This window comes from Galeopterus variegatus, unplaced genomic scaffold (genome assembly GCF_000696425.1).
Source record: "Galeopterus variegatus unplaced genomic scaffold, G_variegatus-3.0.2 Scaffold2040, whole genome shotgun sequence".
Classification (NCBI taxonomy): Eukaryota; Metazoa; Chordata; class Mammalia; order Dermoptera; family Cynocephalidae; genus Galeopterus; species Galeopterus variegatus.
In genome coordinates this window covers 67,146-89,116 of record NW_007728151.1, presented here as the reverse complement: position 1 = coordinate 89,116, position 21,971 = coordinate 67,146, and the positions used below count along the sequence as shown (strand labels likewise).

Below are 21,971 nucleotides of genomic sequence, written 5' to 3'. Positions count from 1 at the left end.
TTCTTTCTCATGCTCTTTTCATTCAAAGATTCAATCCCAAGACAGGATTATGATACTCCACCAGCTGTTGTGTCAGGTAGGAAAATTCTAATTCCTTTAAAGCTTGATTGGAGGGGAGAGATGGAGATTGCCTGGTTTTCTCCAAAACTCTTTAAAGCAGTGATTCTCAACAGGGGAGGGTATAGGAAATTTGAATTACAGTTTGGCAGGGGGCATATGTAGTTCTGAAAGGTATATCTAATATCGAATCCAGTTTTATGTCTAGAAAATAAATATGTGGCTTTTTAAATAAAAAATAAAACCTCAAAGACACTTTGTCTATCAAGGATACACAGAAGATAGAGTCTATGTTCTGTGTGTCAATGATTCTCAGTGTTAGACAAGGTCACCCGAATTTCCGAAAAGTGGGAGAAGGATTTTATGTTTGGCAAAAGAGGGCATAGCTTAATAAAAATAGTTTGAGAAGCACTGCTTTAGAGACCAGAATTCTTCTGAAATCAGAAAATCATCCCATTTTGCTTGCTCAGCACCTAGCATAGTGTCTGACACATAGTAGGTGCTCAATATAATTATTTGTTGAATGAATCGAAACTTCAAATTTGTTCAAAAAATGATATTTTGGATTCTGAAAGCAAAGCTGCCAATGTTCCATTTGTACAACAAAGTGGTACAGGTTGATTTGAGAATACATTAGTGTCCTGAGGATTTTAATTAGCAATATTTGTTTTATAAAATTTAGTGGCACAGTTTGCAATAGGGTACATGTACATGGAGGAGGTGGGTTTTATTTTGAACTGCACAGATCTTCTTATACTTTCATCTTAATTTTGAATTTTTGGCTGCCAATGTTCCATTTGTACAACAAAGTGGTACAGGTTGATTTGAGAATACATTAGTGTCTTGAGGATTTTAATTAGCAATATTTGTTTTATAAAATTTAGTGGCACGGTTTGCAATAGGGTACATGTACATGGAGGAGGTGGGTTTTATTTTGAACTGCACAGATCTTCTTATACTTTCATCTTAATTTTGAATTTTCCTTTCTTGCAAAGAGGAAAATGAACACAATTTTTTATTTTTGTTGTTTTAACTAAATAAAATATTGGCAGTCTGAAGAGCTTTGAACTCTTTGATACTTTAACATATCAGATGGCAAGGACATAAAATAGAAACCAAGATGGGCATTGGAAAGATAGAGCAAAAAACAAAGCCCAGAAATAGACTAAAAGAGCCCATGGGGCAGTTGAGTCTAGTGACTGGACAGTGGTTTACAAGCAGAGAACATCTGAAGGGTCATCCTCTTTTCATGTCTTGTTTAGTATGGTTCATTACTGAATACTCATATAGGAACTTCATTTGAGAATGTCCCCATCAAGGAACAACGAGTTAGCTTTCAGCTGTGAAGTCATTTTGGTCCTCTTCAAGATCTCTATAAATTGCCATTAATTAAAATGCCACTCATCTTTCCCCAAACTGTATTGCCTGTCATATCCTCACATGCCTATTTTATTTAGGATATGGGACCCCTGGGAAGGGACTTCACTTAATGTATACAGCTTTTACTTTATTTAACATGTGGCAACTTTGTTTAACAAGAGGCATCTATGCTTGATAATTTACCAATATTAATAATAGTAAAAGACACAAACTGGTATTTCCCTTCAACTAGGTTTCCTAATTTTACTTTCAAAAACATATGAAAAAAATCAATCAAAACATCTAGATGTCAGCCATGGGTCAGGCTCTACAAAAATCGATTAAGACAGATTATCTGGCTGAAAATCTAGGCTCAGCAGTTCCCATTTGATTGCATAGAGAGAAGCCACTGAAAGTTCTTAAGCAGATAAATGACTTGATAAAAGTAGTGCTTTAAGGAACTTAATCTGGCAGTTTTGTGTGTGCTTGAGGAAGAAGAAATAAGAACCACATAAACAGAAAGTCGAGGTATGATATATTTACAATACAAAAGTTATACTAGATTCCCAGCAGTGCAGTACAAAGGAAGGGACCAATAGGAAGTTGATATCAAAAATAACTTTTGAAGGGATTTTACAGTTATTTTCCCCTTATAAAATTTAATTGGTGTTTTGATATATAATAAATTTAGAGAGACTTCTTTGGTCTACCTCCGAATAGAAACGGAATTGCCTTTCTAAAATGTTCTCTGTTAATTTGCTGGTGGGACAACTTCAGTGACTTTTGAAAAATTGTGTAACCTTTGCCTAACCGTTGACCATATCAGGAGAGTGAAATAGGCAAGCGTGTTGTTATATCTTCTTCTCAAATCTCCCAGTATGCCAATATTTTACAATTCAAAATAATTCTGTCAGTGTAGGAGGCACCCAAATTGCTGTAATTTACTAGAATTCACGATATCTGTTTGACAATCTAAAGAGACATAACCCAACCTAATTTTATTCTATCAATATTTCAAATATTTATTGAACAACTTCTGAGTGCTAGACAGTGCCCTCAAGTGCTTGGGATACAAAGATAAATTAAAAATAAACCCCTGGCAAAAAATATCACGGTCCAATTTAATGTTATTATTTGTGATGTTAAATGTATAAAGTATGGAGGAACAAGAATCTAAACAGGAGATTTAAAATCCTCAGGAATAAAGTAAATTCTAAGCTCAACTTGGAAGGATGAATAGGTGTTTACCAGTTAGACAGGAGTGGGAAGGTATATTAGGCAACTGGGACAGGATGTGTAAACTCTTAGAAATAAGAAACAATATGGGGTGATTAGATACAGAAAGTCACTTGGTATTGTTGGGGTAAAATATTACTATGGCATACACTGAAGCTTGGTTAGTATAAATCTAGTTTGGGGTGAGGAGCCTTTTTCCTTTGAGTCAAGTCATCTTGCTCTTTTATTTATTTAAATAATATTTATTGGAAGCATACTATATGGTAATCACTGTGCTAGGTGCTGGGTATGCAACTTGCCCCTAAGAACTTAGAGTCTAGTAAGGAAGTTATGTATAAACAGGTTATTACAGCACAGTGCCATAAATGCTTCCATATGAACAGATACCATGTTGTTTAAGTTCGTAAACTTTTCAATGAGATGCTCAAGTTTAGAACCTACTTGTGTCATTTACTAGTTGTGAAAACTTGGAAAAAGTACTTAACTTCTCTGTAACTCAGATTACTCATCTGGGGAAATATTAATAATTACCTCATAAGGATGTTGTGAGCATTATGTGAGTTAAGATAGAGAACAAATCCTGGCATAAGATGAATGCTCAAATATTATTAACCATAACTATAGTAATTATTAGTAGTACAAGGTACTGTGCTGGTACAAAGAAAGAGCAACTAACATATAGTAGGAGAAGTCAGAGAAGAGGTCCCAATAGAAGAAATCTCTAAATGTAGATATAAGGACACATGGCAATTAGCTAAGTAAAAAATAAGTCAGAGGGGAGAGTTTTAGACCCAAGGGGCAGCATGTAAAAAAGCTCATGGGAGCAGGGTACGGCCAATTCAGGGAACTACGGGTGGTTAAATAGGGAAAGGATACATACAGAAATATGGGGAGTAGAGAAAATGAGCCTGGAGAAATTAATAAGCTGGAGCAATATCACCAGATATGGTAACTTGAACTCTATCCTGATGGTAATAGAAAGACATTAAAAAGTTTTAAGTTGGAGAGTGACATGATTACTCTGGCTACAGGAGAAGTATGCACTGGAGAGAGGAAAACTAAAAAAAGGGGAACAGAAATCAAGAATCCAAGAAAGAAATCATGGTGGCATGTACTCAAGTTGTGGAAATGAGAGTGGAGAGTTGGAAAATTTATGACATATTAAGGAGGTATAACGCACAGGACTTGGCAACTGATTGAATATCGGGATAGAAGGAGAAAATAACTAAAGGTAGCTCTTAAATTTCTGGCAGTTCAATGGCCTAAGGTGCCATTTGCCAGGATCTGAACCACAGGAGAAAGGATCAGTTTGTCAGAAAAAAAGCTGAGTTCAGTGTTCAAAATGTCGAATTTGAGACGTCTGTGATGCATCCAGACAGAGATGTTTAATAGATGTTCAGATGTGTGTATCTGAGCTCAGAAGACATCTCTTAGGTCGAAGTGGATTTTGGCATTACCATTATGGAATTAAAAATGTGCTTAGAGTCAAGAGAAGTAGGTAGAACCTTGAAAATAACAAATGGGCAGAACAAGGAGCCTGAAATAAAGATTGAAAAGAGACAACTATAGACATAGAAAGAAAACTAAGGGTATGAGGTTTCAAAGAAGCCGAAAGCAAAAAAGTATTTCTAAAGAGAGGCCTGTGTAACATGAGCTCTGAAAAGAAGCCATTTTGTTTAGTGATCCAGAGGTCACTGGTGAATTTGACAGTGCAATTCTAGGGGGAAGGGCAAAGACAGTGAATGTTGTATAAGGAAGTGGATATAGCAAGCACAGGAAACTCAACAAATTTGGCTTTGAAAAGGAGAGAGAAGATGGTAACAGAAAACAAATGGAGAATGGAACTGACTGATTTATTGATTTAAGATGAAAAATATTTGACCACGATGGGAAGAATCCGGGAGAGAGTTCTAAAGTTTGAAGATGTCAGATAGAACAGGAAGCCAGACATCTGGGAATGTGCGAGGACAAGAGGAAGGCCTGACGTATGTGCATGCAAGTTTATAAATGAAAGATTAGGTAGTCAAAGTATTTCCCACGTGATAATTACTATTTGTTTTTATGTAAAGTATTAAGTGACATCTTCTTCTGAGAGTGAGCGGGAGATGTCATGGTAAGGGATTAGGAAGAACAGAGATTTGGAAAACTGTGGAGTGAGAGGGCCAATTAGCAGCAATACATAGGAAGTCAAAGGGGTAGTACTGGGGGTTCATTTGGAGCTGTAGACTAGATGTTTGTGATAGTAATTTATGAGGATGTTACATTTTCTACAGTAATGATCAGTAGCCAAGAAGCCAGACAGGTGAATTAATTGAGGATTAAGGATTTACTGAGTGGAATGAGAAAAAGGGTGATGTGCATTGACGGTATTGGCAAAAAAGTAATGGAGTGGCAAACTGTGGTTTCAAGGAAGAACAGGAAGAAAAGAGAAGCCAGTGGAAATGGAAGATAAGAAGAAAACAGAGGATAGAGAGACCAGAGTTCTCAATGAGACGTACAAAGTGGTCAGAAGTGGAATACTTGGAGTTAAGATTTTTTATTATGAACTATTTCTTAGCAAAGTATGGGTCATGAAAGCAGGTGGCCAAGCTGGACTTGAGGTGAAGGTGACAGAAGTTAAGGAAGTCAAGCAACATGAACGAAAGAAGCTGCTATTTGAGTGGGGTATTTTTGCATATCTGGGTTTCATTTTGTTTGTTTTTTGCCATTAATAAGCTATGTATGGTTTAAGGAATGTTTTGTTTAGGAAGACCCTGAGTGAATGTATTTTTAAAAAACATATTCAACAGTGAACATGTTTTTTTAAAAAATAATAATTTGGGAAGAAAGAGCTAAGGCAAGTGTGGTGATATCCAAAAGAAAGTGACTGAACTTTGGGAAACAGAGGAGTCTGATTTATTTCACTCTCTTGACTACATCTCTGCTATACCTTACCCAACTCATTTCAAGGACAGAAGACAGAAAGCTGGAACTACTCTCTACATTTCTATGTAAAATCAAGAATCTGTTCTCTTTTTAGTGTTGCTTTTTCATAACAATTATAACTCCATAGAAGATCTTCCTATTTTAAGCAAATTTTAGTGAAAAATATGTAAATGAAGAGTAAAATATAATTTGTCATAAATGGTTGGGCTTTCAGAAAATTTATAGTCAAATTTTTATCTTAGTCATATACCTTACCCAACTCATTTCAAGGACAGAAGACAGAAAGCTGGAACTACTCTCTACATTTTTATGTAAAATCAAGAATCTGTTCTCTTTTTAGTGTTGCTTTTTCATAACAATTATAACTCCATAGAAGATCTTCCTATTTTAAGCAAATTTTAGTAAAAAATATGTAAATGAAGAGTAAAATATAATTTGTCATACATGGTTGGGCTTTCAGAAAATTTATAGTCAAATTTTTATCTTAGTCGCCTTTAGTTTAATTTCCTTGAAGGGCATCAGCATGAAATCAAGCAAAAGACTGCTATCAACAGAAAACAAAAATATACTCAAAATTCATCCTCTTTTCTAAAAAGCTTAGACAGAGTTCAGAATTTGAACCTGGGATTGAAAAACAATGAAAAATGAAAAACAGGCCCCCAAAATTCATTAAAAAGAACCCATAGAACTTCAGAAACATATATTCATTCTCTGCTATATCCTTTACTCACCCGCTAAACTAAGTTGAAATAGTCAGTGTTTTCAGTACAACTTCACAATGAGGTTTCACAGGAAAAAGCATCCATAAATCACAATATACTAGTTGGATATGAAGTCTTTAAGAGTCAGATCTCTAGCCATGGAGTCACAGTTTAAGAATAAAGTTCCTCATAGGGGCACTTGCCCCAATTAAGAAAATATTCACTGTTAAAAATAGTATGCAGTTTTTTCACATTGTTTTTGCTAGTTAGTAGTATAAGTTTACATTGAAAAGCCTCATCAGTTTGGAATTGGTGATGCTCAACCGAAGATTTGTTTGAAGCCTCTTTATGCTGCCTCTTCTTGGGAGAGAATTACTTTATAAACCTATCCCATATCATGGTGGTACAGGGTAGTATTTAAGCTACTTCAAAGAGTAAAACCATTTTTCAAGCTCTAAGCAACGTTTGTTTTCATGGATACCATGAGCTAATTACAAATGATTTCCATCTTTTAATTAAAAATTAAGACCATGAGTACCTCCAATTAGCAACAATTAGCCATTAAATTGTATTTACTGTAAAAGACCTGACACAGAGTTATAAATGTTCCCCCAAGCCCCACTTGAAAATCAGTTTCATTTCTTTGCTCACATACTGTGTATTTACTTTGATTACAAAACTTTAAATGTACTAATTAATTGATATTTCCTTTTTAATAAGTTCTAATAAGGGACACTTTGTTCTACTTATTATTCATTCATTCAACTAATATTTACACAGTTCCTACAGCCTACAAGAAATTAGGGCTAGGTGGTATAAAATAGTAGATGCAGTCTTTGCCCCAAAGCAATGAAGAATCTAACAACAGAGGACAGCATTAGAAAGAACGATCATATAACACAGCATGTGACAGATATCATAAGAGTAGTCTGCAGAGTGGGTCTTTGTACATGATATTTATTCAAATGTTTGACAAATAGGCATGTGCATGCTGAGTTACTATGTTCCTGCTGATACATTTTCATTGTTCAGTAAATTATAAAAATGTAGTCTTAAAGACTTTTCCTATGGGACCACAATTTTTATTGATCCATTCAAGTACCTTATCCTAAAGAGAGCTTAAGCAAATAGACTGTTCTGATATATAAACATTGCTGTTATTCAAACCAGTTTTTTTTTTTCAGTGGTGGGATAGGAGGGTGCACAATCCTGTATGCCTTATCTTCTAATCCAGCAAGCTTTTTCTGTAAAGATCCAGATACTGTTGTAAATATTTTAGGCTTTGCAGGCCATATGGTCTATGTCACAACCACTCACCTTTGGCATTGCAACATGAAAGCAGCCACAAACTGTATGCAAATGAATAAGTGCGGCTATGTTCCATTAAAGCTTAATTTACAAAAATAGGCAGCAAGCTGGATTTGGTCTGCAGGCTGTAGTTTGTCCACCCTTGCTCTAATCAGTTTATTTTTATAAATATTCCAAATTAAACACTATCACTAATATTCTTTATAATACACATGAAGTGTCTTTTTAAAGTCAGCATTGTTGTGCCTTTTTTTTTTTTTTTTTTTTTTTGGATGGCTAGCTAGTTCAGGGGATCTGAACCCTTGACCTTGGTGTTATCAGCGCCATGCTCTCCCAAGTGAGCTAACCAGCCAGCTCATTTTTATATTTCGTAAAAGTCAGATGAAATGTCAGTAAGTCAGAGGTGGCAGATATTGAGATGGAGGTTGAGAGAATTTGAACAGCATAACTGATCATAGTATTAATGTAATAAACCCTTTAAGTATATTTTTATTTTTCACATTCTTGTCATGTATTGGTCTTCTAGGACTTATTTGTATGTACCAGTAACAGGGGATCATCAACCAGAAAAATCAAATATATATTCTGTTTAGTATCCTCTTGGCAGCCTTCAGAATTCTGTACTTTTAGAAATTAGAGAAAAGGTGAAAATATATCATCCCAAACGATTTATAGTAAAAGCATATTTTTCAATTTTGCCATACCTTCTGGGGTTTTGTTGTGGCTGTTGCTGTTGATTAGTTTCCACTTAAGTTACTCTTGATCCACCAGTATTAGCTATTCTGTTTCTCCCTGGGTAACTGCTTCTCAGGGTACTGTATTCTGCTTTGTGCTCTGAAGGTGGAGGAAAGCTTTTCCGGTCTTGTCTAAAGACCAAATACTGCAAAAGGCTAGCTTGGGATGGCTGGAGATACAACTGCCCTTTGTGGCAAGGTCAGAGCAAAACGCCACTTGGTGATGCAGCACACACACCAGATGGAAAGGGTTAACCTCACATTTGCTGTGATAGATTGACTGAATCAAAGTAGTATTTTAAAGTAGTTTCCAAACCCAGCATCTGAAACTAGAAAAAATATTAAGGGAGTTTATTATATTCGTCCTATTAGCTGAACTATTTTGATATTATTAGCTGAATTAATATAATAAATAAATTATAAATATTTTATAACATGAAAAATAACATTAATAAAATACAGTGAAAAAAGGTGACAAAATTAACATAATTATGATTTTGAGTCCTTAAACATGAACATGAAAAAAATTTAGAAATGCATGAAATTCTTATTATGTGTGTTTTCAACTTCTATTTTTCTAAACTTTTTGAAATGTTGTTTTGCAACTTAGATAATTCACTAAAATTTTAATAGCAGTCTTTGAATACTTACAATTTTGAGGGAGATATTTATATACCAAGAAAGCATGACTGTATTAATATTAAGATGAAAATAGAGATGATAATGATGACAATTGTGATGATTATACTGGTCATAGAGTAGCAGTGGTGACCTCTAAAATTTTTTGTCTCGACATTATGGTATAATGTGAAATTAAAAGAAATGTATTTCCCTATATGGCATGTGATTTTTGAGTGATTCTGTAGTCTAAAGTCATCACTAAGTTTTGTGTGAATTCATCATCCACTTACTAGAAGGTCAGCATCTCCACAACCAATTGCTAATGCTGCTTTCGATATTTTTCATATTGAAATTACGTGTCAAATGATCCCTTCTGTTCCATGCATGCAGCACTTGGACTTGGAACAACCTAAAATCTTCCCAGTTTATTCAATGTGAGGCTTCCAGTCGCTGTGTTTTATGGAATTGATAAAACATATTTGAAATTGGGACCATATATAACACACTTTTAATTACATATTGTCTAACTTTCACAAGTTTTATATATGTATGTATATAACCTATTACATACATATATATGAAACCTACTATTATATACATTTTTTTCACTTTTCTGCTTAAAACTAGATCTCTGCTTGTTGGACATAATTCGTATCCCCAAGCTGTATATCACAAAATATTGATACTTTCCAAAATCAAGCTGATATCATTTCAATGCCCATTTACTATCCAAGATATTGCTTATTCTTCCTTCATTTCTACGACTACGTTTTATTCATTTTGATAATGTGGAATATATTAGTAGCTATATTATTTCTTATCAGGCCAGTCTTTCTTTTTCACTTGTCGGAACCATGCACTTCATTGCATTCACAGGTTCCCCTTTGATTAATTATTGATTGAAAAGCCATCAGCTAACTGACCTTGGTATTATGTATCAAAACTATAATCACTTCACATCAAGTTTCCTTAAAAATGGAAATCAAAAAGTTGGAAAGATTTTAAACCAATGGTACCCTTTTGATTTACATGAAATGGACATATTTCAGTTGGCAGCAAAACCATGTTGGTTTCAGAAAGATGGGTTGCCGACTCCAGAAAGGCATATATTAATTACTTTAGGTGCCTATCCTGAGTCCAGCAGTATGCTTAAGAGACTCAGATCTGGGAAAGTACAGGACTCCAGATTTAGGAAATGTGAATTTTGTTTGTAATTGAGTAGTTTCTTTAGCAAATCAAGTATGCAGAGTTGGTAAAAATTATTGAGATTTTTAAGCTACTTGCTCTGGAAGGTTAAGGCTTACTATCCACAGAAGACCAAAGACCAACTGTAGTCAGAGTTTCTAGCTTGCTGACATAAGAGAAAATGTACATGTGGTAAACCACCGTGTTATCTCAGAAGAGGAAGTTTGTAGGGGCTTATCATAGGACTTGAGCTTGTAAAGTGTGACTTAAGGAAGTGACAATTTATTTTGCATTGGATGCTATCAAGAAGTGAAGGGCAATTGAATGACTAGGTGTCTTAGCAAGTGTTCTCTAGTAGGTAAGAGGAACAAAGTAGGACTAGAGTTGTCACTGGCAAACATGCAGTAGTCACTGATGTTAGATATAAAAGGGAGATGTTTAGTTGTTTTTAGGTTTGGAGAATGTCCTTGTCTCTTTTATCCACCACAGTTATCAAGTGGCCTTATCTGATCATTGTTAATAATCTTTGAAAATTGTTTAATTGGGCATAGTATGACCCTGCAAATAGCTACCAGCTAATTAAAGGTTATTTGAAAAATTTCCATAAATTCTTTCCTTATCTCAAGGGCAATTATAACATCAACTGACAAAAAAAATAACAAAACATCAAATGGCCTTGATAAAATATAAATACAAACATGAGATAGGCCAAAATGGCGTGTTATTCATCACATGCATTGAGTGTATATGGAAGGTACTGGGAATGCAAAGATGAATTTGCATACACAAAGAACACCCTGAAGCATTGTACTTAGTGTTTTATGTGGATTGATTTGTAACATTTGTTGTCACAATCATTCTACAAGGAGATTCTGTTTCCACTACAAATTTGTTCTTAATAAGCTCAGCTGAACCCTCACTCATACGAGGGTACTTCAGAAAGTTCCAGGAAAAATAGAAATAAAAGGTAATACAAATCTTTCCATGAACTTTTTGAAGTAACCTTGTATTTATGCTCCTTCAGCTGTTTTAAACTTTTTGACGTTCTCAAGCTCCAAACATGAGTCCTACCATCTATGCTCAGAAGAGGACTATCTCCTGCTTTATGAGACGATGGATAGATACCACATTTGATCTGATCTTCAGGTGTTTCCTCTCCACTTCAGTGTCTGTTTCTTCAATCTTCCTCTCTTCCTCCTCTTTTTATCAATGTTAACCCTTACTTCTATGTGCTAGATTTCATCTGTCTTAACCTGTTTGTATGGTCTTATAGCATCGATCACCCTCTATCCCATATACATCTTCTTCAGTATAGGAGTATACTTATTCATCGGTAATGTCTTTCTGCTTAATGAAATGTATAGATCCTTTCTACATCAAGTTTCTCAGTGTGATGATCTTATGACACTGCTTTTCTTCATTCCCTTCCTCAATGACGTCATTTGCTTCCTCACCCTTAATTATCGTATAGAGGACCTCTGTTGGGAAAAAGAATAGTTTAATCAGTCCCCCTCTCCTCGGGGCAGGTTGGGGGTGGTGCAGCACTCTTTGTGGGCAGGCTGTGGGTGGGTGGAGTTAGTGCGGGCACCCTCACCTTGGCTGGAGTTTACTGCCTTGGTCAGATGCAGCTCTGCACAGCCATGCTTTCCAACCTATGGCTTCCAGGGACCTGTTTACCGGTTACCTAGCTCATAGACCTGTGTGTAATGGGTCTGGGGACCCAGCCTGGCATGTGAAGGGTTTGTGACCCAGTCTGGAATGGGCTTGAGAGGTCTGTGAACTCCAGACCCAGCCCTAGCTTGACAATTGGCCCAGTCGGCAGGATTACGGGCAGGTAAAAGAGCCTGACAACTGGTGTAGTCGTGTAGCTTTACAACCTCCAAATGTATATTGCTAATCCTATCCTCTGTTTTGATTGTCATACAGGTATTTCCATCTACATCCTTGATGACCCCATCCACTCCCACAACACTTAGCTGACCCACTGGTAGTTCAAACTTCATAATCACAATTTCAGTCTCATAATCATTCTCCCCAATCTGATTTCTTCTTCAGACTTCTGTAGGGTTCAAACAAACCTTTGTAAGTGCAATCTCTTTAAGTCAATACTTTAAAATTAAGTGCAGCTCTGAATTTAGGATGGTTATGGTCTTTACCAGTGGCTTGGTGTATAGCTCTTCTTTTTAGATGAGAATCATATGATTTAATATTCAACTGAACTTGGAGTAGGATAGAAAATCTTTTATAAATTGGTGTTATTTTTTCTTCCAGCCAAATGTGCTTAAAACCTCAGAGACATGTTGACACATACTACCCCACTTGCAATCTTCCTTTTTCATGTAGGTTCTACTTAAATATATTTTGAATCTCTTCTACCCATTCCCTTCTATTCCCTGGTTCAGGCTGGGTCCTTCTTACCTTTTAATTTTATTATTGCAATGTTTTTCTGGTGTCAGTACCTGGTCCTTCCCTTTCTTATTCATCCTTCACACAAATGCCTGAATAAATTTTGAGATTAACATTTTTTAAAAAACTTTATCCGTAAGGATATGGACTTAACATAACAATTATCTTAGTAGATACATATTCCAACCATCTGATTACTGCCAGAAAGTAAGATACAGATCAGTTTTCTAAATCTAAAGTCATCTTTTCTAATAGCAACCCTTGAACTTGCAACCAGTATATACCAGAAATGTTACACTACTCAAAGCTGTGGTTAGCTTACCGAGATTGTTCAACAGGGAGGTGGGTATTAAGACTATGTCATACTGAAGAACATCAAGATGGTTGCCCATTGGTCTCTCTGTGGGTGCACACCTAATTTTTTTCTGAGAATATTGTCCATTCTGCAGCCAACCTCCAAATGAAAAGGTGTATGTGTTGGAGGGAATCAATGGGTTCTCTTAAATTCTTTTTAGTTTCATTCATTGGAGACTATCCAATGCCAATTTCAGCTAATGGTTAAAACATATGGGTTTATATGTAACCAGCAACAAAGAAAGCTGCATTCCAGGTACTTGACAAAAGTATAACAATTCCAAAGTTGCTGCCAGTCATACCTTTCAGAAACTTGGCTATGAGAGGAAATACTTTTGGAGAAATATTTGGATATTCTGCAGTATATTCATTCTCCTTGGATATTCTAAATTATATCCTTGGATTAAGCTGAGAAAGCTGTTTTACCTGGATGACTGCATCCCACTGGACCCCTGAAAAATAGCTTTTCATGAAGTATGCCTTGGCACACTGCCGTTCACTTATGTTTGAAGGACACTATAATAAATAGCTCCTGGAAACTTGCTTTGCTTACTTTAAGGCTGTTGTTTATTAGGCTACAGTGTCTGCTCCTTTCAGATTCACAGGAGAAACAGCACTCTTTCCTCCATATTGGGAATCACTCTTCTATGCACCTGGTTTATTTTGTTACCTAATGGACACGGTGACTTGAATAATGTATTGCTAAGTAACTCTGATGAATTTTTAATAGTATGTATTTTATTAGCCTGCTTGCTGACTTCACCTTACTTTTCTTTTGCCTCATTTTTCCCACTTATTTGACATTACAATATTTCAGACAACTTTGGAAGCTGCCTTAAATCCTTTTGGGAAGCAAGAAGGGCTATAATTAAATAAATTTTGGAAATGGAGATTCCTAGTGTATTATTTTCCCAGTCCAGAGCCGTAATGCAAAGGCTACAAGACTTAAGAAGGACTCATCAGCCTCATGTTCAAGGTCTGCCACGGTGTAATCCTCAAGCTACTTTCCGAGCTGTTTTTCTTCCTGTCCCGCTGCATGACTCTGTTATTTCACCGGTCACAGTTATTTGTAGGATGTGTTTGTCTGTGGGCACTTTCTTGCTTGCCTTTGCTCAGACTGACTTTCTACCTGGAATTTCCTCTCTGCCATACGTGTAGTCTCTGCTGGTCAAATCTTACCCATCTCTAATGGTCTATCTCTTCCATGAATCTCTTTCTGATTTTCACAGCCAGATGTGGTGTCACTTTATTTGAAAACTCTCAAAGTCCTCTGTTAGCACCTGTTCTGCTCCATCTGACATAGTAGATATTTATACATAGTTCATCATCTTCCCTCCACCCTTTCTTTAGACTGTAGGTCCCTGGAGGTTTGGAGGTAAAGAACTCTGCTATTCCTTTTTTCCTTTGTGGTGCTAAGACTCAAAATATAAAAATAAAAGTCTTTGAGTAAAGATTTCCCTCAGTTAAAGACTTCAATGTTAACTTCTCCAAAGGACAAAATGTGGAGGCAATACTAGGCTAGTCAGATGCCTGAATTTTCTCTCACAGGCCTAAAATTTAGGATTTTTTTCCCCAGAAAGTTGCTCTAGGTAACCATCATTCCTTAACAGGACTTGCATGACATCCATCTAACTAGTCTTGCAGATTCAGGCCTTATCCCACCTCAATCCATTCTCTCTACAGTTCCAGAGCCATCAAAACAATGACCTGCTTCAGATCCTTCCACAGCCTTAAAGACAAAATTCTCCATCCTTAGCCCATGCTACAAGGCCCTTCATGATCCTGGTGCCTACTTCCTCAGACTCACCTCTTACTATTTCTGTGCTTCTTGTTCCCAGTATGGGCCAACCCTCCAGGGTCTTTGTATAAGTGGGAATATAATATAAACAATCCCTCTGTCTAGAATACTTTTTCTTCTACCCTTTAACTTGCTAACACTGTCTGATTTTTTTTCATTATCTTTTTAATGTAATTATGCTTTTATTAAATTTTTTTAAATAAAAATCTTAACAGTAAAATATGGTCTTGTTCCAAACACTGTCTTGTTTCACAGCAATTGCCCGAGATGCTTTTTTCTTGGAAGCCTCCCTCATCCTTCCATTTTGTCTTAAAGTTGCCATTTTCTCTCTTCCTTTAGGTTTCTGGAAGTACCTTCATTATAACATTTAGCATTCTGAATCACCATCTTCAGATTAATTATCTTTCTTTCCCTCTAGAGCCAAGACTACAAACTCCTTTAGAGCAGGGACTACTCCTATTTATCTTATATCTCCATTAATTAGTAGCATCTGGCCTATGGTAGGTGTTTAATAAATATTTATGGATTGAATAAATGATCCCTATATGTGAGAATGCTGATTTGCTAGACACACCTTACATATAATCCTAAACTTCAACTCAAAGGATTAAAATAGCACAAGGGAAACAGACTTGGAATTCCCAAGAAGTTTAGAAATTTTAATGAACAACTAAATGCAGAGAGCTTTCTGAATGGGATAGAAAAACCTCACAAACAAGAAAATGGAAGAAAAAGTAAAAGGATTTGAGAAAGTAGAATTATTGGGAAATGATTCTTACATAAAATAATTTAAAATATTGGTGGAAACCTACAATGTGTCTGTTAGAAATATGACTGCCCTTCAGTAATGGTGCTTATCTGAAAGGTTTCATTTTGTTAGTTATTTTCCCTAAATAGCCATCATGTTTATTTATCTTACTAACATCATTATATTTGATTCCGCAGTGTCACCTTCTGAAAATATTTTTATCCTCTTTTTATTGCCTGGGTTCCTTACATGCCCACCGTTTCAAACACACTGTGGTCTAAATTATCTAGCACCTTTACCTCATTTTTGGTCTAGTCTTCAATAGTCCGTGTCATGTTTTTTACAGATTCTCTGGAAGATACACATCCAGGGGCCCTGCCATCATTTGTATGGTAATCAGGATAAGTAATAGCCTTTAGCTCTTTCTCATTAATTAAATGGAAAAGCACCACACTCAAACTGTTAGTGATACACTATTATATTGAGAGCTTACTGAAGACAGGCACTCAGCCAATGGACATAGGGCTAATTTTCCTTAAACAGGATTTTCATCCACGATCAAACAAGGCACTCTTTCATCGAGCAGGAAAATGTACGCTCTCTTCTCTCTCTTTCTCATTTGTTTCGTCCTAATTTATCCTGACAGTCCATGAGGAGTTTAACTAATGTTTTCTAAATGACATTGAAAATTCTTGAAGATTAACAGTATTCAAAGGGATAAAATATCAATTAGTCTTTTGAAAGCCTTTCTTTTTGATTGTTTCTGTCTAAGGATTTTAGTTTCTTGAATTTCTTACTCTCAAAGAGATGTTTTTCCCCTTGATTTTTCTCATTACAAAACTGGATATAAATGTAAAGTAAGCAGTCATTCCGTTTTTTTGTTTTTTTCATTTTTTTAAAATTCTTTTAGCATTCATGCAGATAAAACTCCCTCTGTTGTTTTCATTCTTTTAGGAAAGTATGTTTGGTTGATGCTCTTGAACTTGGTTAGGTCAGGCAAGATTTGAGTGTTTTTTTTAATATCCTAAACTCAATTGAATTATTTTGCTCTTAGCTTATAGTTTATAAGGCATGTGTTGGCTTTAAAAGTCACTCTACTGACATTTGTACTTATTACCCAGGCCATTTAGACTTCAAATCCATTTGAGAAAGTAATCCCTATGTTGCTAAAGTGTATACGTGTGTACTGGGCTCAGTTCCTAAAATACCTTTTCTTGGGAATCTTACCAACAGTGGAATGCCACTACTCAGCTAAAGCAGAGCACATCAGCTTCACAGACCTTTTTCTAAAATTGCCAACTTGGGTGTTAAGAAAATGAATATTGAAGCAAGTAATACAACCAAGCATTCTTGTTAAATAAAGCATGGAAGTGCAGTTTTTGTGTTCATTTCTGCAGTGGGTCTCCTTCATCATCTCCTCTTCACCATAGTTTACCAGACAAAACGAGAAGATGTGAGAATTTGACAGCTCAACAACAGTACTTCATTCCATTGTAATGCCTGACAGGCAGCATGCAGTAAAAGAGTGAACAGAGTTTTGAAGAAGATAAGCATTTAAATCCCAGCTATTCCCAGTACTCTCTGTATGGCCTCTCTGGAGGTGCCTTCTCATCTGTAAATAAAGATAGTGATAATAGCCACAGACATACACTGTGAGAAATAGATGAGATACCAGAATAGTCATACAGATACTCAGTCTTCCTCACTTCCCAGGATTCCAAGTTTCTGACTTAACTTTTTCACTTCTCTAAGCTATTGTTTCTCAAGACGTGGTTTTAATCTAGCAGCATTAGCACCTTCTAAGAGCTTGTTAGAAATACAGATGCTCAAGCCCCACTTCAGATATACTGAGCCCAAAGCTAGGGCTGTTCCCAGCTATCTCATCATTAAATAGCTCTCCAAGTGATTCTGATGCACTCATGTTTGAGAGCCACTACCATAAGCCAGTTAGCCAATCACAGGCATTAGTGTGAATGGGGAAAAGATAAAAGAAGATAATGAGAGAGAATTAAACTGATGGTGGGATAAAGGTAGAATGTCAATTTTCCTCTATTATTGAAACTCTTTCCTTCCTTCCAGGATTCTATTACATTTTGTTTTTTCCTTTATGATTTCTTCCTTTCCAATGACTATTTTTTTGAAGACCAACAGATTTGAATTAGTTTGGAAATGAGTATATTGGGTCCTTTGGGGAGAAATAGATTAATCCCTATTTGAATTTATGCAAGATAAAATGACATATTTAGAAACTCCTACAAAAATGAAATTAAATGAATCAGCACACTGGCATAGTGTGTGTATCCACTATGGAATTGTTAGTTATCAAGAGATAACTTTTAGAATTACAAAGGCCTGAAACCAGAATGAGAGCTCAGTCTCATCTCTTAGTCTGGAGAGGAGGGAACCTCGATTGTTTACAAACATTACTGCAGTGATGTGAGGGCGTGAAGTCCTTCTAGTCCTTTTACATGCTGACTTTTAGGGAGCTCTTACTAATGTGATTAGTTAAAGGTCTATTTTTAAAGTGGGCCAAGGCTCATGTGATATATATTTGTATGATCACACCAAGTCAACAAGCCTCTGCCTCCCTAAGCAATTAGGACAGTAACTAAATGGCCCTTTTTATTTTCCACTGGTGTCAGTGCCAGCTAAGAGGATTACATTATACTTGGACATTAAGGCTCTTTTCGTAACTGGCAGCATCTAATCCTGATTATTCACTGTTTGTATTTATAAAATATGTAAAACTAGAAATAAATCTGTCAACTGAGTCCCCAATTTCATGGCCAAGTTGACCTTCATTGTCTGCAGATTTACTGTGACTCATTGCTAATGAGGACATTGTAGTTTTTATTCTGTTTTTTCTCAGTGCCTGTAGAATGAATCCTGTGTAGAATCAGGAAGAAATTTTATTGTGCATATATTTACTTATCTCCTGTGCCCTTCACAATTACTTTCAGTTCCTCTGGGGATTTTTTTTTCTTTCCTGTTTTATTTCCCTGTTCCCAATGCAAGATAAAATCCCATGGAAGAATGATTGGAATTCAGAGTACTCAACACAAATTTATCACTTAAACTTAATTGTTCTTTTGGTCATATAGATTTTCTTAGAGAACATATTTAAGCATCATTTCCCAAATTTTCCCTAGGGTAGTAGATGTAAAAGTTTGTAACATATTAGAATCATCAGAGGAGTGTTAAATATCCCAAAGCCCAAGCCACACTCTAGGCCAACTAAATCAGGATATCTGTGGGCATCGGTAGTTTGTTAAGTCTTCTGAAGTGATTCCAATGTAAAATCAAGTTTAAAAACCAAGGTCCTAGAGAAGGCTCCTTGGTCTTATGAGATATCAGTGTTATACTTTTAAAAAAGTTTTTAAGGTTTACATACATTTGAAAAACATAGCAAACTGTATTTGTACTTAAAAATACAAAGAATCACAATAAACATTTATGCTTTAAAAAATGAGTAGTCCTGCAGAGGAGAAAACTAGCAGATGTAAAGAATGAAGGAATAAAAGATAAAAATGAAGTCTTACCCCCAAGAAAAACTAAAAACCTGCTTAGCCTGGTTTATCCCATCATCTTTTGAATTAGTTTACACAATAATGCCTTTGTATATGGAACACCTGTAAAAAAAAATCCCTTGGAACACTCCTTCCATGGAATATAATTTGGAAGATACTGATTAAAAGGAATCCACAGCCAAGTCTTTACTTTAAATGCTTACTACAGACCTGGTTGTGTCTAAATTTTACTGCACTCTCACGTAGCATTTGATATTTAAAATAACTTGTGGAGTTTAGCATAGGTGTTCAGAAATTATGCAAAGTCTATAATAGAAATAGGGCATTTGGGTCACAAGCACCATATGAAATTTTTTGGGAAAGTCAGTCTCTAAAAATTAGCAGAAGATTTAGATGAATGGTATGTAGAGCAAGCCACACTGAGTAACACTGGAAAGTCATGGGAAATCCAACTGGGTAAGAAAGTGGAGTGGGCTGATAGCAGAAACACAGTGGCAGGGTATGCCAGGTCTAGTATTCAGTAGCATGTACAGAGTCAGCACCAACAAATTGATTAGTTTGGGATTATTCAATATGCCCTTTCTATTGCACTCGTTCTGTATCTCATGTTCTCTTCTCCTAGGATTTTCTAAAAACTTTGTCTCAGAACTTTATATAGTTCTGGTCTTATAGTTTCTTCTTTCCTTTATGAAAACAAACCTGCACCTGTTTCTCAGAATTCTCTTAACTGTATCTTGGGGGTCAATTATATGATAAAATTCTAACTTCTGAATATGTTAACATTTAAGGCTAATGATGTAATTTCAGGCGCTGCGATGGGTTTTTAGTTCAAGGAGGATGCAGAATGATGGTGGTCATTCTCCGTATGGGTTTCCTAAGAGATCACAAAAAATTCTGGTCAATCAGAGTCTCTTAATTATGAAAAGTTGAGTTACTGGCTTTTTTTAAAAGACCAACAGAATTTGAATTAGTTTGGAAATGAGTATATTGGTTCCTTTGGGGAAAAATAGATTGATCCTTATTTGAATTTATGCAGGATAAAATAATATATTTAAAATAGTGGTGAAAATATTTAAAATAATGAACCAAATCAGATTTGGATAAACATTTAAAATGGATAGCAAACTATCACTGTTAGAAAAGGTTCCATCAGCAATTGAGTTTTATGGACAGGATAAGGAAAGATTAAATGCCTAACAGGGAAGCCTCAAAGTCCTGTGTTATCACTGGTCTGAATTGTTTTTAGCTTATTCTATCAGAATTGATGATGTGTATTTCTTTGTAACTAATTTTATCTCTTGTCTAGTTTCCCCTTCCTAATTTACATGACCTACCTAACGACAAAGAACAGTTGAACACCAAGCTTGAAATGGTTTCATTTAAAAAGAAATAGATTGATTCACGTACCTGAAAAACCACAGGAAGAGCTGGCTCAAATGACAGTACTAAATACCTGTTTTCTTTATACTTAATCTGCATTTCATCTTCACATTTCATAGTCTCATATCTGACAAATCTATGTCCTCCCTGTCATGGTAGCAGAGTGGCTGTCATAGTGATGACATCATGCTTACGTTATGCCATACAAGGAAAGAGAAAAGGTCACTTCCAGAAGTCTTGATATAGAAGGGAGAGAGGTTTTCCCTTCCCCAAAAGCTCAAGTAAACACCTCAACTTTCACTGGCTCTGCTAGGATTATTTTTATCCATTTCTGGCCAAGGGATTTGGAATGGGGACATCAGTATTCCCAGAGGAAATGTGGGTCCTTATTAAGAAGGGGAAATAGATGCTCAGTGATAAGAAAAAAAAATGCAAATAAAAGTTTACTCCTCTCATCATTCTTCCTTTCCTCCTCTGTAGAATCTACAAGTGAAACTTTGATTGATTTTTACTTTTGATGTTGAGTCACAGTTTAGTCATTGATCCCTCTTTTTAAAAATTTCTCTTATGTATGATAAATATGCCCTAGATAAGTCTTAACTAAGAGCATTTTTGTAGATATTCAAACCCATGTCTCTTTATTTTCTGTGCATGAAATCTTTTAAAGAGGAGATTGGTTTATATCAGCCACTCACAGTATTTTAAACATAATTGGTTTTCTTTTTTTTTTTTTTTTTTTTTTGTCTTTTTGTCTTTTTCCGTGTCCGGCAACGGATCGCAACCCTCAGTGTTGCCCCCCTACCGGACCAGGGACCGGCAATGGGATCGCAACCCTCAGTGTCGCTCCCGCGCCTCGCTCAGCCAGTGAGCGGGAACCGGTCTGTATGTGGGTTCCGAACCCTCGGGCGGGAGCGCCGCCGTGCTTCCCAAGCGGCGCACTATCCAGTGCGCCACCGGGCCGGCCCTAAACATAATTGGTTTTCAATAAATATTTTGAACATTATATATGAAACACAACTCCATTGTGAAAAAGAAAGAGAAGAAAGGACCAAAACTCTAGAAACATTTGTGGTTAACGTTTCTGGAAAACGGTGTCCATAGTAGCCTTTGAGTTAGTGAAGGAATGTCCCCAGTCCCTAAACAGAAACTAAAGTCTTCTAGGATAAAGCGATCAAGGACCAATGAACTAGGAGAGACCAGATCAAGAAAATCAGAGATAAAAATGAAGAGTAATTTGATATCTACATTGCTTTTTCTCTTTCTTTTTCTTTCATTTTGGCTGCCTTACTTCTTTGCTACCACACCAAAAAAAAAGTGCACTTCTGGTTTGCTTGTCTGATTGTTTGTATGTTCCACTAGTTTTATTTCTTTTGAGAGCTACTTCTAAGACTCTTTATTTCTTATTTTTCCAATGGTTGGGGAATATTAAGATTTGGGCAAATTTTCAGCCCTTCAGATCTTAATATTCCCCATCCATTGGAACATAAAAGGTTGAAATGATTGTATCTGATTTTCTTTTTTTTTTTTTAAGAATGTAATCTGGATATTACTGGGTCCCCCAAAATTTTGAAACCAGATGATTAGCTAAAATCTCCAATACCATACCATTTGGAAGACTGAAGCTTTCTGCAC

The 21,971-nt window shown here is 35.9% G+C and overlaps 1 protein-coding gene across 1 annotated transcript in view; it reads left to right on the top strand.

The window, feature by feature from the left end:
* The window catches only part of RBMS3 (RNA binding motif, single stranded interacting protein 3), a gene marked incomplete at its 5' end in the record, with an annotated part of 267,704 nt that overhangs the window by 203,280 nt on the left and 42,453 nt on the right, over window positions 1-21,971 (top strand). The window contains one exon of the mRNA XM_008580173.1: window positions 29-76. Within this exon, the coding sequence (XP_008578395.1) occupies window positions 29-76 (48 nt within the window). The remainder of the gene's footprint in view (window positions 1-28; window positions 77-21,971) is intronic.